Source organism: Protopterus annectens, chromosome 12.part0, assembly GCF_019279795.1.
Source record: "Protopterus annectens isolate FY-2018-M chromosome 12.part0, PAN1.0, whole genome shotgun sequence".
Classification (NCBI taxonomy): Eukaryota; Metazoa; Chordata; order Ceratodontiformes; family Protopteridae; genus Protopterus; species Protopterus annectens.
In genome coordinates, this window is record NC_056746.1 from 524,525,953 (window position 1) to 524,549,420 (window position 23,468).

Sequence of the window (23,468 nt, forward strand, 5' to 3'; positions counted from 1 at the left end):
ACACACTCCTGTACCAGCAGTTTGATATACACACAACATACAGTTCTAATGCATTTGTAACACAAGCTTATGAATCATGTTCATATTCACAAATGACATTTATTTACGGAATTCCAGAAAGCTGGGGTGGCACCATCTTCCTTTGTAACATGGTGTTTGAACAAACAAAAGGGGAACTCCTTCATGTCCACATATTTTTCCAAGAGGCAAAAAGCCTTTGACCTGGGTTTGGAGGCAATAACTCACTTATTCGGAGCCTATATGCACATTATGCCAAAATTGAATAAGCCTTCATGCGTTTAAAGATATCATTCAAGTTCTAGAACAAACTATTCAGTGTGTTAGGACCACTAATTACTAATACAAGTTTCACCAGGTGGAATGTTACACTTGGTTAGGATGTTTGCAGGATCTCGTTTGTGGTCTTTGAAGTTTTAGTCAGAATTGTTGTCCTTCTCAGTAGAGTAAATGATCAGAGTACTTAAAATCCTATAGGTTGTTTAAAAAAAAAACACCAGTTGCCCTCAAGTAAAAGGTCTTTTCCCAGCTCGGCAGATAAGTGCTGTGTGCTAATGTGAAGTGGAATGATAAATTAGCTTACATTTATTTTGCAGAATGGGACTGTATGTGTAGGGATGTCTCCATCCTGGGGGTGTCAGTTGGTGTGATTGACACATTCACTGGGGCTGGCCATCTTATAGTGCTATAAAAACATGAAAACAATAAAGAGCATGCTATGCTATAAAGATTTTAGAAATGAGCATGATGGTCGATGTACCTTTAGAAAAAATGGTATATTTAGATGCGGAAATTGTACTTGTTGTGGTGATATCTTCCATAATACTTCTGATGTTAGTACATTTATGCATCCTGTTACACATAGAATATATACTTTTGATGTATCGGCAACATGTAATACCAATAATGTGGTATATTTGGCAACTTGCACTGCTTGTTCTTCATTTTATATTGGAAAAACTACTAGGAAATTAAAGGAACGAATAATAGAGCATAAGTCTGAGATTAGAAGGGCATGTGAAAATAATGCGTTATTTAAACATATTGATGAATACGGTTGTAGTCATAAGTTTAATTTTAGAGTGATTGATGTTATTTTTTCATCAGTTAGGGAGGTGATATGGGAAATTTACTAGAAGTCAAAGAGTTTGAATGGATTGTCAGACTTTCAGCAGACAGCATACCAGGTTTAAATTCTGCTGTTTCTTTAAAACCCATATTAGTTCACATGCAGCACACAAAGATAAAATAATGTGTGTATACATAGTTTTTAATATTAACATGTGAATTTTTTATATATGTATGTGTGTTCTTAGTTGTTTTATTAGTTTTGTACTTTGTATTGCTTTAAATTTTTCACATGATGGTTGGGCTGCATGTCATGTGATTTTATGACTCCTATTTAAAATGCATTTTAATTGAACCTGTATTAAGCATTGAGAAAGGGTTTATTACCTGAAAGCTTTGTGTGTTGATATAAAGGTTTTTTTTCCTGCTCAGCGTTGGTGGTTTTTATTGGATTTACATTTACAGCGACTGGTACATCTTATAGTGCTCCCTGCCCTTGTTTAATGTCATTTTCATAGGATCCTTTTCATTCAGTACATTCAGAGATTTATCTGTTATGGACTCTGGGTCGTTATTTACAGTCAGTGAGGTGTGTTGTGACAAAAATAATAAAAGTAAAATAACAAAATATAATACAATTTTAAACCATAGGTTGAACAGCCTTCGTTAATCTTTGTTGCTATGCCTTTAACCAACACTTTCACGTAAGCTTACTCTTATCTGCCAGGACTGGGAGATTATTTTTTTTTTTTATCATAATTATAAAACCCTTATTTAAAATTTTCTAGATGCTGCTGGGTCTGTAACTCAGCCTTTTTAATTTAGGTTTTTGTTTGGTTCTTGAGTGTAGTTTATTTTTTTGTTCATTTTGAAGAAAAAAATACATAATAAATTTGGCTTGTGTTTTTTTTTTTTTTTTTTTTAAGTGGAGGATCCACTGTGATCCATTCCTGACAATTAAGGTGGTTTATTTGGTTTAGTATTTTTTCATAGTCTAAAGGTTTTTTTTTTTTTTTGTTAAGTCTTTTAAAAAAAAAAAAGTGTTTCCATACATCGTTTTAAAGTGGAGTTGCATGTTTAGCTACTGTGAAAAATTGCATACCTATTTATGGCTGCGGGTGAACCATGTGTTTTGCTGTTTTTAGAAAAAAATAACTTGAGAGATGTTTGCTTATAGTGGGATATGCCGTGTAGTGTTGATATTTTTTCTCACTGTTGCTGTTCTGCTTTCAAGGCAAATTCGCCTCAAAGCATGTAGAACCCTGGTACATGACATAAGCACCTCCAAAAACTCAACCACCATGCCTACTATTGATTAAAGACCTGACTTGGGAGCTTTTTTATTTTTCTTCATTTTTTTAAAATTTGTGTATTTATTTCATGGACCCTTTATCCACAGACCACTGGTAAAGCCACTAGACTTTGAATATATTATGATAAAATTATGCCTTCAGATGTCCTTCAAACTTTTAAAAAGATTTACAAATATTAAGTATTTGGTTAATACTTCTGGTTAATTCACATCTCAAGCCTATCCACTTGTAGTTGACTCATAAATGCTTTTCAGATAGATGCCAAAGCATATCTTGAATTGTAATTTTAGATTCTTTATTTTATTTTTTTCTGTCTTACAATACTGAACTTTATCCTTGCATTTTTGAATGACTGTTTGATAAGATTTTTGTTAGAACATACTGTCACCTTATTTTGGGTACCTATTAGTCCATAAAGTAATACCCCATTTACTGACCACTTTGGATATGATTTACACCTATGAGCTCCCATCCCATGTTCCACCCAACACCTAGAAAATTACCAACCAGGCTTTATTTTGAGCCCCACTCTACCACCACAACACCCCTGATAAATTCATGCACGGCATCCCCAACCATCCAGGTTATCTAGCCAAACGTATTCTCAGAACTCTTACTGGTAAAGTTCTGGTAATCCTTAGATGTACTGCTTCAAAAGGAAGCTGACCAAATACACATGCCAGAAAGAAGCTTGGACCCATCATGCCCGCAATCAAATACAGTTGCAGACCCCCTCATATCACCTATAATCTAATTTTAAATCCTCGATCTAATGCAAGCAGTACGAAGCTTTTAATTCTTGCAACTTAAGCCAACGTTTTGCATAAATAATATTCACTTATGCATGAATAGCTGTAGTTTTCCCGGTGCTGTCTCAAACCCTCACTTGCTTCAAGGCTACTGAGTTTCCTTAATTTGGACCTGTGAGAACTACAACAAACTCTGAGCCCCCCTTTACTGGTCACAACCCCCCATCCTCCAAATTGGGTCTTAGTCTAAATTTCTCATTGAATATTCACCCTAAGACACCTTCTGCTTTTTATGTCCATATTTTATTCCATCTGTTTTTAGTTTAGCGTATTTTTAGCTTGAGCAAACACCCTATGATAATCTATAAGTTTACAGTTTTAACACCACTAGCAGTATCAAAACAGCCACTCTATTAGAAAACCAGCTCCACATACTCACCCAAACTTCCCAGATTGATCAAACTTCCACATGACACAGTTAAGGCTCTGGTCATAGTACCAGCAACTTAGTTTACGAAAACCACATTTTAGCAGTAAAAAACATTATTACCACTACATAATTACTTGTATCAGAGTTTGTTCTTGAACCCCTCCATAAGTGAGGGTAAAGATTAGGAAACCCACTCTTTAAGGACGATTTGGACCGTGGTTCGTTTGAGCCCCCTCCCCTGGCAATAGCTCTGGTCCAGCCACTGTGATGTGGACACAAGGAACCTTCCCTGTTTCAGCCCCCCCCAGTGTCTTTCCCTCACGCACACGCACACACACACACACACACACACACACACACCGATCAGTTCTTTTATTAACCACTCTTGTCCTGCCTCAGAGCATTTCACAATCCCAATGAAAGAGCCCCAGAATACAGAGTTGCTTTTATACTGTTTCAAATAAAATCCTTTAATAAAACCGTATGACGACCTCATGGTAATTATTACATATTTAACATTGGATATGGAGCATTTCCCACTGTGAAGAGCAGACAATCTTAATATGTTTAATCTTTACAAATCCAGAATGATACCATTTTTCCCAGCTGCCAAACGCGCAGCTCCATTTTAAACAGTTTATGAAAACATTGTATTTGCTTTGGACTGCCAAAAATATACAAGACTACCTTAATAGTCAAGAATGGACCACACGGATCCCCCACTACCTGTCAAGAATGGACCACACGGATCCCCCACTGCCCGTCAAGAATGGATCACACTGATCCCCCACTACCAAAAAAACTTGTAAGCCAAATGTATTATTTTTATTTCTTTTCTTCAATAATGTTCAAAAAGACCCGCACTCGGGAACCGAACACCCACTGTTTCCTAAATTAAAAAGACTGAATTATAGACCCAGTAGCATCTAGAAAACTTTAAGATTTTTTTTTTATCATTATTTATCTATCGCCCAGTGCTGGCAGACAAATCTGATGAAGCTTACGCGAAAGCACTGGTTAAAAAAGACATAGCAACAAAGGCTAACAGGCTGTTCAACCAATGGTTTAAATTGTATTACATGTTGTTTTACTTTTTATTATTTTTGTCACAACACTACTTATAGACTGTAAATAAAGACCCAGAATCCTTCCAGATGAATCATTAATTGTATTGAATGAAAAGGATCATATGATGATGGTATTAAACAAGGATAGGGAACACTGTAAGATGGCCAGCCCCAGTGAATGTCACCACACCAATTGACACTCCCCCAAGGCAGGCACCTCCCTACACATATGCCCCCATTCTGTAACATAAATTTGAGCCTATTTACCATTCCACTTCACATCCGCTCTTGGCACTTACCTGCCCTGCTGGAGAAGGTAAAGACCTTCACACCTACTTTAAGGGCTTTTCATGATTTTTTGAGACAACCTATGGCAGTGAAGGTGAACCTTTTGGCTCGGCGTGTCAAAAATTAGGAAAATGCCTATCTTGGTTCTGCTGGCGTGCCCCCCCCCCCCCAAAAAAAAAAAAAAAACAAAAAAGAAACAATTCTGTACATATTCATTAATTTGAAAAAATAAAGTCCATGTGTGCTGCTCTGTATTATAAAATAAAGTCAGTGACTTATAATAGAGAAAACAATATGCGCACTGATAATTAGTTTAAAACAGTGCACCAAAAATTACCCTACTTTAAACAGTAATTTTGAATTGAACTGAAAAAATAGGGAACACATTACATTTGATTTGATTAACATCAATTAATGACTTTTTTGTTGCTGAGATTTAATGGATAAGTGCAGGGTCGCATATTTCTTGGATTTTTGTTCATTCAGTTTCTTTGGTAACTTGTGTGTTGGTGAACGCTGGTGTGTCACCTTTGCCACGCGTCTCCTAGGTTCGCCAACACTGACCTATGGGATTTATCTTCTTTGATCATTTACTCTACTGAGAATGACAACAATTCCACTGACTAAAACTTCAAAGTCCACACACAAGATCCTGCAAACATCCCAGCTGCAAGTCTAATTTCCTACCTGGTGAAACTTTAATTAGTAATTATTGATCCTAATACATTGAATGGTATCTTTAAACGCATGAAGGCTCATTTAACTTTGGCTTAATGTGGATATAGGCTTTGAATAAATTAGTTATCGTCTCCAACCCCAGGTCAAAGGCTTTTTCCCTCTGTTTTGTTACTCGACCATTACTACTACCCCAGTTGGTAGTGGAAGCCTGTTATAATAACCATTGCACTAAAGTGCTCAATATAAGGTGACTCTTTCTGCTTATGTCTTTTTCAAGAGGCCACGAGAGCTTGTGAATGGTCACTTGCATACAGTAGCTTTCTAATAGCAAGGCATAATCTGGGTCAAGCCAACCCTGTAATGGGCAGGCTGTCTACTGATGCCACTTCAGTGAACTTTCAGATGGTAGCCAGGACTCTGCTCAAGTAGATGAGGGGAGCCAGCTCTAGTTCATTTTGTCTTCCCAATCAATACTAATGCAGCTGTTTCTTTCTTATTCTTTTTAAAAGAGGGCAACCCAGCGATATAGTCTTGCAGAAGAGTCCTCTGGGATTCCTTTTTGATTGCCTCCGTCCGTATTCCCCTTATTCTGAAATTCCTGGAAAAAGCCAGAGCAAGCAATGCCAAAGATACTAGGGTCATGGAGAAGGGGAAGTGCTTTGGTTGGCTTGAAGTTCTCTTAGCCAGGTGGACCATACTACTTGCCAGTTTGTCTTGTAGGTGATCATGAAACCAGCATAACAGATACAGTATTACAGTAAGCATGTAACTTGTTCATTGTTTTCCAGCAGTTACTTAAAATTTCATAGCCTTCCTAATGTATCTTTGGTTTCAGTTTTCAGCAGGCATCTCCATGTGTACTTTTCTTGTTTGGGATAACTACGTAATACTTAAAACCATAAATATGTACTATTGTAACGCAAAGTAACAGTGAATTAATGTTTCTAGAATTTGAAATGGATTCAAAAGTGTCCGAGTTGGAACTTCACACTCAGTTTATGTCCAAATGTTCTGTGACCTAAAAGCATGATCTAACCGCATATCCAGATTTGATGTCTTAAAAAAACTTTACTAGAAAAATGTTACTTTCAGAAACTTAACTTTGAATTGGTAGTAAGTGTTAGGCTGCTTAGGCGCATTTTACCTTTTCCATTAACTTTTGAGTATTGAAATTCTGTTCTTGGTAGCAAAGTATAGTTCATAGCGAGAATGTGTCGATTGTTATAAAAAGTAAAATATTTCACCAGGCTACTTTTATTTTTCTACCAGAGTGTTTTAGAATAGTCTGAATTTTTATTAACTGTGTTAGGAGAACTGACTTGTAGTTCCCATGTTTCCTGACTTGTAAATCATGTTTGAAATGCAATGCAGTAAAGTCTTTAGTAGTAGAATGGCATTCTAGTGTGTGTTGTATCCACATAATTTAGAATGACTTGAGTTTTTTAAATCCTGCACCAGCTTCCAGGATCTGGCACTTTGCTTCCTGTGTACAGGTAGGAACTTGTCAGTCTGGCATTATACCCATTTTCCAGCAAGGGGCTATTTGACCTGTATTCCAAAGGCAGTGTGAAACTAATGACCAGAGTGTACGTGTACCAATTTGTCACTGCTTCTTCATATGTTGAATCTTAAATATTCAACTATTTTTTTTTCCAGTTTAGTATGCTGTGACTACAGTGAAACTGAAGTATTTTGCATCGTTGAGCTGCACTAAATTTTTTTAAAGAAAAGAATAGAGATTTTGGTTGTGTTTTGTAGATGGGCAACCCTGTTACAACCTAAAAGTTTCATAATGAAATCTGAAGGTGGTACTGAGATGCTGTCTTTTATACATAAGCACCAGGTACATTGATTCATAGACCTTTGCTGCCATAGCTTTGCATTTTTGCATGGGTCTTCATTGGAGATGTGGGCATTACTTTTCAGTGAGCAAAATCCATTAATAGGCTAGAATTTTCCTTTCCCGAGGTGTCTAACGGAAGCAAAAAAATGTTTTTACCATACTGCCTGTTTGTACATAGAAATGTACCCCCCAGGGTAATTTATATTCCTAAAGTAAAAATACATTACAACTCCCCTACCTTGACAATTTACTCTTGTGAAGTAAAACACATTATGTGAAAATGAAGTTGTGTTGTCTTTATACCCAGAGTCACCAGCTAAATGTATCCTGTAGCCGAGACCCCTGAACTGCCCTGATAAATTTGCTGTAAGATTTCACTACTAACTAGTCCAGTGTTCTTTCCAAGTTTTTCAAACAAGGGTGAATATACATTGCAGCTGCTAGATGTTCACCATCGGTTACATTTTTACTTAAGTAAGATAAAATCTTTCAGAAAAATCACAAAAAGGGAGTATCCAAAGTAGTCTTTTCACATTGGCTGTCTTAGTGCATGTCTTATGTCTATCAAGAAAGAGGACTACAATTCAAAAGCTCATTACAGTAGATGTGTGGCTTCATCTACAGGCTTCTATTGTAGTGTACCATTTGATGACGTGTGCTGCAGCTACGTGGTTCAAGTCCGTATTTTCATTTCACATTAAAAATTGGACATGCAGTCCAGTTCAAGAGCCTCTTTTGGTTCAGCTGTGCTGCGGCGTATCCTTAAGACCACCCAAGTAATAAAGTAGCTGGGGACTCTATCCCATAGTATTCAGGAACAAATGGAAAGGGCAACATCAGATACAAAAGTTATGTACTCTCTGTAACAGTAAGTCTGTGTTGTCTGTTTCTTTCCTTCCTCAACTACCCACCCACCATCCCCCTTCAGATTGTTTTGTAGTTTATCATGTTGTCATATCTGGATGACTCTAGCTGACCTAGCCTTGGCTTCTGGCAGTCTGATCTCTCTCCCTCTCTCTCTCTCTGTCTCTCAGCTGGCGATGCCCAAGTCAGAATTTTTTGATATTGCCCTCTTTTTATATTGCTGGCAGGCGGCAGACTCTATCTGGGATGGTTCAGGAACAGACATATTTGCCACTTAAGACTTTGACAACTGTCATGAATTAACATATATTAAACTAAATTGACAAGTGTTTAACCTGGTCTCTGAGTTTTTTTACATTGTAGCCATTGTGTGTGTTACTTACTGCTTCATAACAAGACTTTTTCTTAGGGTGTGCATGGGCACGTGCACACACACCCACCGCACTAAAGCTGATACCAATCTACAACACTCCTCCTTTGAGGAAGGAGGTTACAATAGGCCTAGAATAAAAGTCCTTGTTTATTCAACACAAATTTTCAGTGATCCTATACCTGTAAATATTTTATTTACTCAAATGGATAGTAAATATATTAATTAAAATCCAGTTAGCAAAATGTGTTCTAGAGACGGCCTGGCTCTCTCAGACTCGATGAAGGCACAGAAGGTGCAGGCTTCTAGTTCCTTTAGTTACATCACAGGAAACTTGTCAGATGTAGACAGCTTGAAAATCAGGGGAAAACTTGGTATAATAGGTGATGATTTATGTGTATTTTTTTTAATTTGCAATAATTACACAATACAAATACACGTAGTTTAGGAAAGCTGTTTCTTTTTACTGACCTATTTTGTTAACCATCACATCAGTTTCTTCTAGTAAGCAGGATTAATAGAACACTCTCTTGCATTTTATATTCCACATTGGTATTGCAAGAGTTTGATGGAAGACTTTGGAGAACCATCATCTTTTCCATATTGCTAATTATTTTTGGCTTCTTTAACTGGCTTCCAAACTTCATATCAGGAGATTCTTGAACATGCACTAGAGCTTTTGCTTGCGTCTTTGGAATAGATGCGACAAACTGACAAAAGATTTTCAGTGCTTAACTTCTGGTTTCTGATTTTATCAGGCTACCCTCTCTCCCCATCTTAACACTCATTCACTGTGTAGATGTCCATGTACACCTCTTCTCTGGAACCGGCTCCCCATCCATGTGAAGTAGAGTTCCTCCCTTACCCAATTCAAGTGTAACTTGGGCAATTCGATGGGCAGTAGGAAATTCATCCCTGTTTTGGCACCTACATCTGTAGTGGATGGAGGCAGCCTGTACATAGTTAATCTCCCAAGCCCCTACTTACACTTACCAAAGGTACGAGAACTTGTCAGAGGTTTGGGATGCATTCTATTGCTTGGCTTAAAAAAGCCCTTGTGGTCATCAGCCTAGTAAACGCCTGTGAACATATGGACACTGAAATAAGATCAGCTAGACTCTGACAAATGTATAACTTCCTTCTGCACTGTGTATACTTATGCAGCAGTTTGTAGTAGTATAAATAATGGGCTTTGAGATGCCATGTCTTTCTGCTTAGTTTTAAGAGGTACATTCGTAAACTTGTTCATACTGGTAATTGAGATGAAGTGAGGTCATCTAAACTATTTCCACTGAGCCAATCTACTTTGTGTTTTATTTGAATATGTTCCAGTTTAATAAATAGTTGTAGTAAAATGTTTAGAATGCTGTGATGGTTGGGTGTTGTTTTTGTGGAGAGAGGGGGAAATCCCAACATCCATTTGGAAAAGTTAATTTTTCTCCATTTTTTTCCTTGCAGCATGTAGATATGGAAAGCTCGTACCTTTGTGGATATTTGAAGATCAAAGGGCTAACAGAGGTAAAAAAAAAGAAAATGTATATATAGCTGACCATAATTTATTCACTGCCTTTTATAGGTTGAAGTTTATGCTTGGTTTGAAATTGATGTGAATATCTGGACCAGCACTATAAATGAGGTTTGGAAGCTTTATATTAAAACCCAACTTGTAAAGTATAACTCGCTGCATTACTCACTGTAGCGATCTATGGCTAGATTAGGACCTAGGATTTATAGAAGGCAAGTGACTGTGTAATTAAATGTAAGTAATACTTAACACTGCAATACAGAAGTGATATTTTAGTCTTTACGGTTTCAATATCTGTATCACTGTCAGCTCAGTGGCCTAGAGGGATAAGGTCCTGAGCATGACACAAGTGATTTGTACTGGTTTAGTAGCTTCAGCACCTGTAGGGGATGACCAAGGAGGATGAAAGTTACCAGCCCACCTACCCTGGGGGAGGGAGACTGCATGGCTCACCATGCAGGTGACATCTAGTGTTCTCAGTGTCAGTCTAGGAATACCTTGTCTGCCAAGGTTTTGCAGTCACTGTTCTTGGCACCAGAAATCCAAGGGGAGTATGGTTTGCAGATACATGGCTCCCCTCCGGGGACTGCAGTAGAGCAGCCAAATGTTCCCAGTTGGGATAGGGCAGGCTGCCCCCGTTTCCTAACACCCAACTCTTGCCAAGAAACCATGAGCTGATGGAGACTCTCATGGTGGGAACGAGTGGATGTAAGTAGTTTTTCAGCCTGTGAGTGCCCTGTTCCCATAAACCCAGAACAAAATGAGCAAATTGGGTGTCTATAGTGTAGCTATCAAGTAGAGTATTGGGAGAGCCCAAAAAAAATACATGTCATTTGCATTAAATACACCTTTACTGTTTTATTCCTTCCTTACTGTCTTTAAATGTTTGACTTATTACATTTACTCTTCATATAGCTGGGGTTGTTTCCATGATGTTGCACGATCTAGTTCAACAGCACAATTATTATGCCACATACAGCAATCATTTGGCACCGCAAGACTCTTCCCACACTCCAAAACAACTACCTTATCTCTTCTAATGCTTCACATCCTTGTCCATTTCCAGATTTCATTAGTCACATTCCTGCAAGCATTGAGATAGACTCCCAGACTGACTTTGGGCATGTTTGATAACATTGTATCTGCTTTATTTTCTAAAAAAAATATATATACTTGTTTTCCCACCTTTCTAAGCTAGTATAGTCCAGTTTTCAGGTTAGTGCTGAATTCAGGGCTGTGTTACAAGTTTCTGTGTTTGCCCATAACTTACTTGGATAGAAGGAAGTTTCTCTGTTCAGCTGTGAGAGATGAGCTCCCCTATCTGTCCCTGGAGGAGTGGTTTCTGCCCAGAAATTAGTAGTTTATTGGCCATTTTGGGCTAATTTCTCTTTCATTTTCCTGCCATCAAACCCGCATTTGTGCGGTTTTGCGCACCGGGCAGCACCAGTTAGCTAGGGTATAACTATTCCCAGCTCCACAAAGTCTACTGTTCAATTTTTTCCTTGGAACTAGACAAACTTTCAACTTAAGCACTCAAACCATTCACTTCTCAGCCTGGCACTTGCTCTAAACTCATAGCAAGCACTAATAAACCTTAGCACTAGACCCCCTATACTGTAGAGAAGGACAGGGCTCTCTATTCAACCTTACCAGCCAGTCAGTAAAACATTCTGGGGAGTTCCCTTGTGGTAGCGGACAAATTAAGCAGGTGTATTTTCCTTCCTCATGATTGGTCTCTCAATCTGAAGGGGACAGAAAAGATTATCAGTCAGTGGGACCAGCCATGCTGCAACTTGTTTGCCTCTCCCCTAAACAACAAATGTAGCAGCAACTTTACACTGATTTCCCCCCCCCCCCCATCCCTCCGGGGGAGTCACCGAGAGATGCTCTTCTACATACTTGTCCCCCAGGACTTCTGCATGCCTTTTCCCCGGATTCCTCTAATCCCGAAATTCCTACAGAAAGCAGTCAAACTGAAGTGCAAAGTAATCCTCATTACACCTTATTGGCTTAGACAGATATGGTTTCCTTTTCTTTGACCTTAATTGATTCAGTAGCCTTGGGTTCTGGACTACCTGAATCCAGATCTTTTGTCCCATCCAGAGGGATTAATCCATCCCATCATAAACCTCAAGCTGACAGCTTGGTTTTTCCAGTTCCATTAATAGCCAGGTGTTTGTCACAGTCTTCCCTGGTATGTCATGTTATTGTAGCCTTGCATAAGCCAGTTACCAGTAAACTCTCTGTACTAGTAAATGGAAGAGATTTACCTTCTGGGTGCATGACAGCATTGATCTTTTTTCAGCACCCATCAATAAAATACTAGAAATTTTAGCTTTACTTTTTAATGTTGGCACTTCACTGTCTACCATCAAAATTAAATTAGCAGCCATTTCTAATTTCCGTAATGGTTTTGAAAAATCCTCCTTGGTTTCTCATAAGCTTTGCAAAGCCTTCTTAAAAGGAGCATTCTTGCTAAAATCTCTACAAAGATCCTACCCCTCCTTGGGATCTAAACCAAAGTATTACAAACCGTTGTTCAACTTCCTGTTGAACAATCAACAGAATGTGACCTGCAGTTCTTGTCCTGGAAAACTATATTTTTAGTGACAGTAACTTCTACTAGAAGAGTTTCAGAAGTACAAGCCTTATCGTGTAAACCACCTTACCTGATTTTCCACAGATAGTTTCATTGAGAACCAATCCTTCTTTTCTGCTGAAAGTAGTGTCAGAGTCCAGTATCAGTCAGACCATCAATCTACCAGTATTTTTCCCAGTTAGGCTAAAGGCGAATACTGCTTACATTTGTTAGATGTTCACAGAAAATTGCATTTCTATCCATACAGAATTAAATACTTAAGAAAATCCAACCAACTGTTTTGTGTCATTCTCTTCTACAAGACTTGGTCAACTAGTGAGTCAAGTGATGTTAGCCAGATGGCTTAAAATTTATTTCATTTATCTATAACAAAATAAAATGAAATTGCCTAAGCCTGTAAAGGTGCATTCTACCAGAGCTGTAGATACTTGAGGTTTTTCAGTCTAGAGCTTCAATGGATGATACCTGTGTGGTAGCAACTTGTGCTGCCCCCCATACCTTCATCACTCATTACAAATTAGATCTGGTCTCCAGGGGAAGAGCTGCATTTGGTTCAGTGGAACTCGGGAATATCCTTTCTTGGGTCCACCCAAGATCTAAAGTAGCTGGGGACTCTGTCCCGTATGTCAAGGATAAAATGAAAATTGACAACATTAGATAAAGAAGTTGGGTACTCACTATAACGTTCCATCTGTGTTGTCTATTTTCATTTATCCTAGACTCCCCTTCCACATTCCCCCTGCCATCAAAGTTATTTTGGTGAAATGGATAGTGGGCACATCACTTCCTTTTATTGTCATATGGTCCTACTTATCGTTTCTATGAAGGCTTTTTTTGGGGGGGGGGGTTCATTCTGTCTGTCTTTCAGCAAACTTGATCTGAGGTAACTAGGAGAAGAGCATTGTGGGTAAGGGTTAAGCTAGAGTTATTTGATCTGCGTGAGCTGTAGTAATGGCAGAGTCTGTTCCGAGGATTGGAACTGAACCATATATCGAAAATGGGCAACACAGATGGAACATTATGGTGAGTACATTCTTCTGCAGTGTCTCAGAAAAAGAAGTTAACTGTCTGGATTGGATGGTAACCCTTGGGAGTCAGCAGTTACACTTTCTACACTTGTAGATGTTCTTTAGTCTGATGCCTTGACCCTGTTACCCTTTGCCTTCAAGCCGAAAGCTGCTGTAGGGAAAGATTTATCCAGTTTTGGGTTTCTCTTCCATACATATGGATGAATCTTCCAAGAGTGTACACAGAAAGAAGTGAAAAAGGAAGCACCAGGTGTCCCCATCTGAGACACTGATTCTAAAGGACAGACTAACCTAGTCCCCGCCCAGTGATACCAAATTTGAGGAGATTTTAGCGTTAATGCATCAATAGCAAACTGACTTGATGTCCTTGGAGGAACAGATGCTGCTCTGCTTCACTTCACCATTTTGGTCATTTACTCTGTTGACTGCATGATTTCGATGCTCGTACCTGGAGCTTGTCGAGAACAGATGTGGGAACACTTATACCTAGGAGACTTGATAAAATGTTCCAGTCTTCCACGGACAGTGAGTGTTGAGAATAAGGTTCCTCTGGCAGATTCCATTGTTGTACAGTGATCCACCTTTCTGATAAGGAGTCTCTGGTGATAGACCAGTTTGATAAGCACATGTATACATCAGTTGCTTTCTCTGTATGAACCCTCAGCTGTCTGACATGCACACAATTCTTTTTTCAGCTGGCTTGGCAGACAAACCCTTGGATATGCTGAAAAATTTCCCACTTGGGAACCTGTGAACCTACAGCATGTGTTTGAATCTGATGTGGAAACTCAAACTAGTCTCAGTCTCTGAATGCAACTGCAAATCTATTGCAGTAGATGGTGTAGCCCATGCAGCTACGACAGACATTGCCTTTCAACTGCATGTCTGAATCAGCCCTTGTAAGACATCTTCAGGGTATTTTTTTTCACTAATTCCCAATACGATGGCTAATCATAGCTTCGTGCCTAAAGAGAAGCTGTGAAAATGCAAACAGGAAAAGAGGATGCTTCAACTGTTGGCATACAGCTTTCCAGTCCTCAGTTTTTCTTGTAACCAGAAGAGTGCGCAAAACTTAAAACGCATGCAAATATTCTTCTTCTTAAAGAAACTCACTTACTTAATGAGGATTAGAATAAGGATAGAGGCAAAACTTGAATAAACCTAAATTATTGCTTCTGGTAGTAAAACTAATTCAAAAGGCGTAGCTATACTCCTCAAAAAAACATTTAATGAGACTATTTTTGATTACGGATCTGACAACCTGGGAAGGTGGTGGTGGTGGTTCCGCTGCACTAACTCCTATATCCTGTAGACCTGTATTCTTCCTAAACATATATGGTCCTTGTACAAATCAGCACAAATTTATCATACAAATCTATAACTTACTATTAAAATTCCCTAACCATGAATATGTGATGGGGACTGGAACACTGATCAAGCAGAAGCAAGTCGCACACTGCTCAGGCATCACAGGCCTTAGATGATCTAATGCTAGATTTTATTCTGTCTTTAATCTGTCTGATCCTTATTACACAATGGGTCACTCTAACCCTAGTGGTAAATACACATTCTACTCCCCATGTTACAAATTATGGACCAGGATTTATTTTTCTTGATCTCGGATTCCCTACAAAATGAAGACCATGTACTCAGCAAGCCGTAGATTCTTCTCTGACCATTCTAAGATGACCCTAAAAAATTATCCCTCTGAAAAACCTCCAAAAAGCTAGCAACTTCCTCTTTATCAAGGAAATTTGGATTTAAAGATAAAGTCTGGAAGTGGTAGAAGAAATTAATAAGGAACTAGAAGTACTGAAAACCAGTCTTTTAACCTCTGACATTACACTAGATGTTTTGTGGGTGGCTAGTAAAGCCAAAATCAGGGGTGCCTCATATTATTAAAAAAAACTCTCTTAAAGAAGCTAATATAAAAACCATCCAGGAAATGGAAAAATCACTTCAAGTGAACATCACACCAGAGTTAGAAAACCAACTTTTAAACCAACAAAAGGGAGTTGTACCTTCTCCACTTGCAAAACCTCTTTTTCCTGGAAATTAAATTCCTCGCTAATTATTCAAAATAGGCACAACAACCCTCAAAATTACTTGCTAGACTTATAAACATTCATCAAAAAAACCCCAGTGATCTTGCAAATCAATTATAATAGCAAAGTCTTTACTACCAACCAAGAAATACTGCTTAGATTTGAAAAGATATGTAGGAAACTATATGGACCCCAGGATACATTCTCCTCTGAGACCTATAACACTTTTTCTTTAATAATATTAAATTTCCAAAGATAGAAAAACAAGCCCCCTTTCTACCATAAGTTGCTGACTCAATTAAAAGTGCATACAGAAACAAGGCCCCAGGTCCTGATGGCTTTGCATCATACCTCTACAAACCTTTTGTTCCCAAACAGATCCCTATCCTTCTTGGTCTACAGTCACATAAGCAAATTTGGTTTCACACTTGCACCTGAACAATTCCAAAACTATCTTTATTCATAAACCCAACACTAACAAAATGAATCCAACAAACTACAGACCAATATCTCTCTTATAAACGTAGATATAAAAATCCATTCCACAGTATTAGCAAACAGACTTAAAGTTCTTACCACAATTGTATCCCCAGAACAATCAGGTTTTATGAAGAGGGTACAGACTTGGGATAACTCTCACGTTAGATGCAGGTATGCAGCTTTTGGCAAAGGAGAAAATGCCCAGATATCTTCTAGCACTTGATGCCACTAAGGCATTTGACAGAGTTAACTTGGACTTTTTGTTCTTGACTCTACAGCATTTCAGTATACAAAACACGTTCATAAACATAATTTAAATTACTGTACAACTCTTCATATACCACACTATTCATTAACAAATCATGCCCTAACAGGATAAAATTACTTAATGATACTAGACAGGTTTGCCCCCCTTTCGCCATATCTCTTTAATTTTTATATTGCACCCCTATTTATTCATCTGTCCCAGAGAACCTTTCGTCAAATTCCTAGGGTACTGAACAACAACCTGATATCAGCCTTTGTTGATGACCTCAATATATACTTCCAGTTACCCAACACTGATTTAAATAAATTGCTATCTTCTCGAAAGCCTCTTTCTAGGAAGTCAACCCCTCCAAATTGCTTATCTTCCCAATTAACCCAATAGGACACAACTCGTCTCTTTTTTTCCAGACATTGAAATTAAATTAAAATATGCTTTTAAGTACTTTGGTATAAGGTTTGAACTTGACCAAAAAAATTCCTTTCAAAATAACCCTCTTAAAACTTGGACGAATGTAGAATATGACCTGGATAGATGGAAAAAGATGAAGCTTCCCATCTTGTCCAGAGTAGCAGTGATTAAAATGAATATCCATCCCAAACTTTTGTACCAATTTAATGCAACCAACTCTTTTATCCCTATGAACTTCTTTAAGAAAGTCAATAAAGCTCTAACTAAATTTATCTGGTTTCCAAAAACCCCAAGAATTGCTCTAACAAAACTAATGCTCCATAAAAGCAAGGGAGGACTGGGTCTACTGGATTTCAAGTTATATTATGACATATGTGCCAATTGAATCTGTTTAATTGCTGATCATAACCGTAATGACGTAACCCAATCTCCACAATGGATCAATCTATGGTATGTTCCTGTCAAAACACTTTAATATAAACCTTAAATCTTTAGCTTTCATGGATAAACTCATATTAAAGGACAGTAAAATACATAATCTAATCAAACATAAAATCAAATCATTCCAAAATCTCCTTTCCTGTCTGCATCTAGAGAATGCACTTGTCCTTCAGCAACCAGTCCATTTAAACCCAAACCTGAAGTTGGGTGATAAAATGGTAAATGTAGACCAGTTTCCCCAAATCAAAAGCTGTACTGTCGAACTTCAGTAGACTAAAGGACAATGCCTTAGGCGATATTAAAACTATTCTTAACCTAAGTAACAAATATACCGCAGTACTGAGGCAAATTAAAGAACTGGTGTCTTCTGTTAGAGGTATCCTAGATGGTGTAGAGGAAGAAGTAAATCTTGCACAATCCCTAATGAAATTTTTAAAAATCAAAAACAAAATGGTATTTGCCTCATACAAACTAATCTCTGCTATTAAATACCAATCTTCTCTTGCATACGCTCCCTATTGGAAGGACAAAAATTCAAATTTAACTGATTATCAGTTCTCCTGTGCATTTAATAACATGGAGAAATTCTCCCCCTTTAAAAAGCTTGTATACACTCAGCTAATGTTAACAATAATGCCTACTGTATACCAGTAAGTCTAAATTTCTTCCCAAGCATTCCCCTCTTTGCCCTTTTTGTCCATCACAGCTGGCTGACTTTTTGCATATTTGCTGGTACTGTAAATATGCACAGAACCTGTGGAACTCAAGAATTAAACTTCAGAAAATGGGCTACAGAAAATCTACCCTATCTTGGGAATTTGCTATATTGCATGCGAGTCCCGTCGATATGCCCAGATCTCACTTGAATATCCTGATTGCTCTCTTTGCGTTAGCTAAACTGTACCTCACCCAAAACTGTCTTGACAGGTCAAAAATAGTGGAAGGGTTTTACTAACATGGCTTTGAAATAAATCATATCTCGCTAACTGAGTATAGGTAATAGAAATAAGCACATGAAATGTCTTGGAATCTTATCGTAGAACACAGTTTGAAGTAAGCTATACCATGAATACATCTGTCAACCTGTCCCTATGTAGTGTGTGCTTTTTTTATTTTTTGTTTGTTTCCTTATGAGGTCTTAACAGATAGTAGTCTCTGATAGTTTTGTTTCTGATTTTCATAGTAATGAAGTGATTATTCACCAATCTTTAAAAACTTGTAGCACTATACGTAAATAGTTGTGTATATTGTGTAAAATGTACCCTGTTACTCACCACTTATTTCAAAATGTTATGCCTGTTTTACTCCAGACATTCAATTTATATATGTACATGTGAACCTGTCTCTTCAGATATTAATATTTTGTTAATTCAAGACTAGAAGATAAAAAGGCATTAATTTAATTGTCATATCAAGTTTAACTGCACGTTAAGGAATGTCATGTTGTATATTTTTGTACATCAAATGTTGAAAAATACAATAAAATAAAAGGTGGGGAAAAAAAAGAGGGAGCAAAACTTATAGTTCATAAATGGCCAGCAACTGTCGTTTGAGCAGCTTTCCAGTACAAGGCAATGCTACCGCTGTGGCTTCAAGAAAGGCACTAACATAGAGGCAGAACTTTGTCCATAGAGTAAGGGATATTGCAGATGTTCATCACTAGTCCACTGTTGCAGTGGTCTAAGCTGTGTGGATCGTACCCCGTTAAGGATATGACAGCTAGCCAACTTTCAAACCTTAAGGGCATTTTCATTGTGCCGTTATCACTGAATAGCTTGGAGAGCAATGTAAGGTCAGTGGTTAGGGCGCCAAATGTTCAGAACATTCTTTTTATCATAGTGCATTCTTCCCTATGGAAATCAAGGGATTAATCTGTTAGAGCTTCACCAAGGCTGGGGAGATGAGTACTCCAGTGGGGTAAACCTTCCTCTAAACCAGTTCTAGCCCTTAACAATGATTTCTGACAGAAATAAAGTTGTCTTCACGAAATGATAGTGATTATCATTTTAACTGCAGCAATTGCCTGTAGCTATTTGTGTTCTATCCTGCCCAGGATATAGCAGCTGGGACAGTCTTCAAAAGTGTCTTGCTCCCCTCCACGCATTTATTTATTTTACATTTGTTAACCGGGAAATTCTGTCTGGATCAGGTCCATTTTCAACAGAGCCCCTGGGAGAAAAACTCCAGCAGCAAGTTATACAAATACAGTACATCCAGCATAATACACAAAACAGGTTACATCATGTATGCTGAGCATAGTAATATAACAAGAAATTATTAAAACACTCCAGGTAAAAGAAGGTATAGAACATAGGTAAAAAGACAATGTCTGTTATACATTGGTAAGAGAAGAAAATATATCAAGTAAGATTCTACAGTTACAATTAGCCTTTCAGATGACCAAGCCTACAGGGGATCAGAGATCCAGCATGTGATCAGAGGGGAGTTTGGGGATTTAATAGTAGTATGGGTAGGGTTATGTGATACAAGGGCATAACCAGGTTCTAGGAAGGTGCAATTTGAGGGAGTTTTTGAATATGGATGTGGAGGGGGCAGTGGACATGGATAGGGGAAGAGAGTTTCAGTTTCTGACAACGGTGTGGGAGTAGAGCGGTTTGCCTGCATTATTGTTAGCCTTGGTGATGGAGAGGGGAGATTTCTCACTAGATCTTAGGTACTGGTTTGCAGTGTAGGTTGGATAATGAGGGTTTTTTTTTTTCAGGATATTTGAGAATATTGTAGGCTGTGCCCAGCTGGTGATAGTTAAGTAGGTGTGGTAGCTCAAGCCATTTTATTTATTTTAGTGCAGCGCAGTGATGGGGTCTATAGGTTGAGTTAGTAGCTAACTTGGCTGTTTAATTGTAGCATGATTCTAGTTTGTCTAGGTCACATTGACTGATTTGGGTAAAGGTTGGTTCTGCGAATAATAGAGTTGAGAGGAGGTGGCTTTGTGCAAGAGTGACTCTTGATTTTTGTGAGAGAAAGGACTTATGCCCGTATAGGGAGCCTAGTTTTTTGTGTACTAGATGTTCATTGTGTTTCACTGCTGCAGTCATTACACTTGGGTTATCCTGCCGTCAGGCGGTCCCGCAGTTTTCCAGAGTTCCAAAGTCTTGGTCCGGCGTCGGTTGCTGTCGCTTCTTCCCTGACGTCAGTGCGCCAGGGGTATATAAGATGCAGCCGACGCCATTTTCTTCAGTCTTTCTTGTCGCGTGGTGCCTGAAGCAAAAGCAGTTCGCAAGTGCCGGTTGGCCAACTCCTAAGATTTTCAATTCGAATTTCAGAACTGAAGTCTTCAATAAAGCTAAGTACCCCGTTGGGGAAACTTTTTCTTGCCTCAGACCAATGTCAGTAAAAGTTAATAATTGTATTTCTTGTGGGAAGCAAATACCTCATAAGGATTTTCATTCTTACTGTATTCCATGCCTAGGCTCAGACCACAACGTCACTAGTCAGTTTTTGTGCTAGATTTAACAAACGCACTATTAAACGTCTGTTTGATTTTTTTTCGCCATTACTTTGGCGAAGGTTTAATTATACCATGCCGTCGGGACAACCGACGACTGGAATACACAAGAAACGCAAAGACAAGGATAAGGACAGGCATCCGAGGCCCAAAACTGACTATGAAGCCTCTTCTAGGCCAGTCGCCGGTTCTCCGGTACTCAGTGAGGCGCTATCGCAGCCCCTGACACCCGCTACCTCAGAGCCACAGGCCACCTCCGACTCCCACGTGGAGATGTCTAGGCCTCTGGATACTCGAGGCGTTGGGCCTATGGAAACTAACCCTTCAGATGGGTCCGGAGCCGCAGAGCAGGCATCGGCTTCTGAGGGTGTTTTCAGACCTTCACAACTTAACATAAAAACTACAGCCAAGTCTAAAACTCCATTAAAGACAAATAAGCAAGTACAGCATTCACCTGGACAGGCCTACATGCCTAAAAAACAGATGCTCAAAATGGCCAAAGACTTAATTATTGTGATCAGGGGTACCCATCCCCCTCCTGATAAAAGGCCTAGGCAGGATACAGACTATTTCCTCTGACCAGGTTTCCATTTCTTTTGATTCCTCTTCAGACCAGGGATACTCTTTACCCCCCTATGAGGACTCTGATGCCTAAGAATCAATTCCTTCAGCCTATCCTCCTGATGATTATTCTTTTGGGGAAACTTTACATACCATGAGGGAGTATTTCCATGGGGAGGGCCAGGATTACTCAGAATCCAAGAAAAGGCTCAGAGACTTTCTTTTATTGCCTCAGCACAGGCCCCTTGCTATTCCGCCAGTGTTAGATATTGTGGATGATGTGTTCTCTGAATCCAGTTTAAATCTTGATTCTTTGCCCCCCTGCTCCAGTCAAACCAGACAAGTTCTACATAGTCCCTGACTCTCACAAATTTCTTTATAAAAACCCTGTTGCTGACCCAGAAACTGTTTCCCATGGTCCCAAAGGGGTAAAGGCTTCCTTGGCTAAAAATCCATTTCCCTCTGACAGGGATTCTAGAGCATTAGACAGATGGGGGAAGAAAGTTTACACTTCTGCAACTTTAGCAGTGAGAGCTTTAAATTGCCAGCTTCACATGCTTAAATACCAACAATATTTAATGTATCTGTTAAAACAGAAAATGATTACAAGTTCAGAACATCCTGACTATAAGGAAATGCAGGATTTATTGCATGCAGCTGAACAAGTGGGAAAACATACTCTGCAATGTGGTTTTGATTCATTAGAGGCTTCTTGTAGAGCAGCAGTTACAGGATCTGTGATTCAAAGGCATGCTTGGTTAAAAGAACAAGGTTAACCTGATCATGTTAAGGCTAAATTATTGGATGCTCCTTTACAGCAGGATATTTTATTTGGTGTTAAGGCAGAAGAGGTATTAAAGAAAATGGAGGATAAGGCAAAATGTATGCAAACAGTGAAGGATTTCTTACAGGTACAGCCACCTCGATTTAGCAGAAATTGGCCTTCAAAGAATTGGTCCTTTCCAGTGTCAGCAGACCACAAAGAGGCAGATACAGACGCCTAAGAGGCAGATCTCAGCCCCAAGCCTCTTACAGAACACGACAGTGGGTGCTTCAGCCCCAAAAGGAGGTGAAGACAAGTCACAACCTTACAGGAAACAGTCCCAATGACTTCCCCCTTTGCATTCCAAGCACTTACCTTTTGGCAGCTCCCTTAGGGGGGAAACTAGCACTTTTTTCTCAAAATTGGCATATAATCACCCAAGACAAATGGGTTCTGAATATTGTGTCTCAAGGTTACAGGTTTCACTTTCACACTCTACCAAGGCTAAAAGGAATGCCAGACCTGCCACAGAATCAATGGGCAGAGGCACAAAAACAAATTACAGCCCTCATGGACATGAGCTATTCAAAAAGTGCCACAACAGGAATAAGGACAAGGATTTTACTAAAGACTTTTCCTGGTCCCCAGAAAGGGCAAAGCCTGGAGACCCATACTAGACCTTTCTACTCTAAATACTTACCTGGATGTTCCGAAATTCAAAATGTTGACACTACAGCAGCTTTTTCCCATGCTGGGCAAGAAGGCTTGGCTTGTTACCTTGGACCTCAAAGAGGCATACCTGCATGTCCCTATCGGGCAAAATTGCAGAAGATACCTCAGATTCCTAGCTGGTTCAATGCATTACCAATTCTCTGCACTGCCCTTTGGCTTATCTACTGCGCCCAGGGTCTTCACAAAGTGCCTGGCACCAGTAATTGCATTTTGCAGACAAAAAGGAATTCAAATATATCCATACCCGGACGATTGCCTTATTCAAGCAGAGAGCAAGGACATGCTTCTAAAGCATCTAGCGTTTGTAAAAAGGTTGCTAATTTGCCTAGGGTACACAGCAAACGAAAAGAAGTCAAAACTAGTGCCCTCACAAGAGATAATATTCCTGGGTGCCAGCTTAAATACAATGGCCCAGATGGCTTATCTCACGCCAGACAAGCAAGGACAACTGACTCAGTACTTTC

At 38.9% G+C, this 23,468-nt stretch overlaps 1 protein-coding gene across 1 annotated transcript in view; it reads left to right on the forward strand.

Annotated features, from left to right (window-relative positions):
- Positions 1-23,468, forward strand: part of GID4 (GID complex subunit 4 homolog) — a 781,841-nt gene that overhangs the window by 63,418 nt on the left and 694,955 nt on the right. Inside the window, exon 2 of the mRNA XM_044089665.1 lies at positions 10,147-10,206. Coding sequence (XP_043945600.1) covers positions 10,147-10,206 — 60 coding nt within the window. The remainder of the gene's footprint in view (positions 1-10,146; positions 10,207-23,468) is intronic.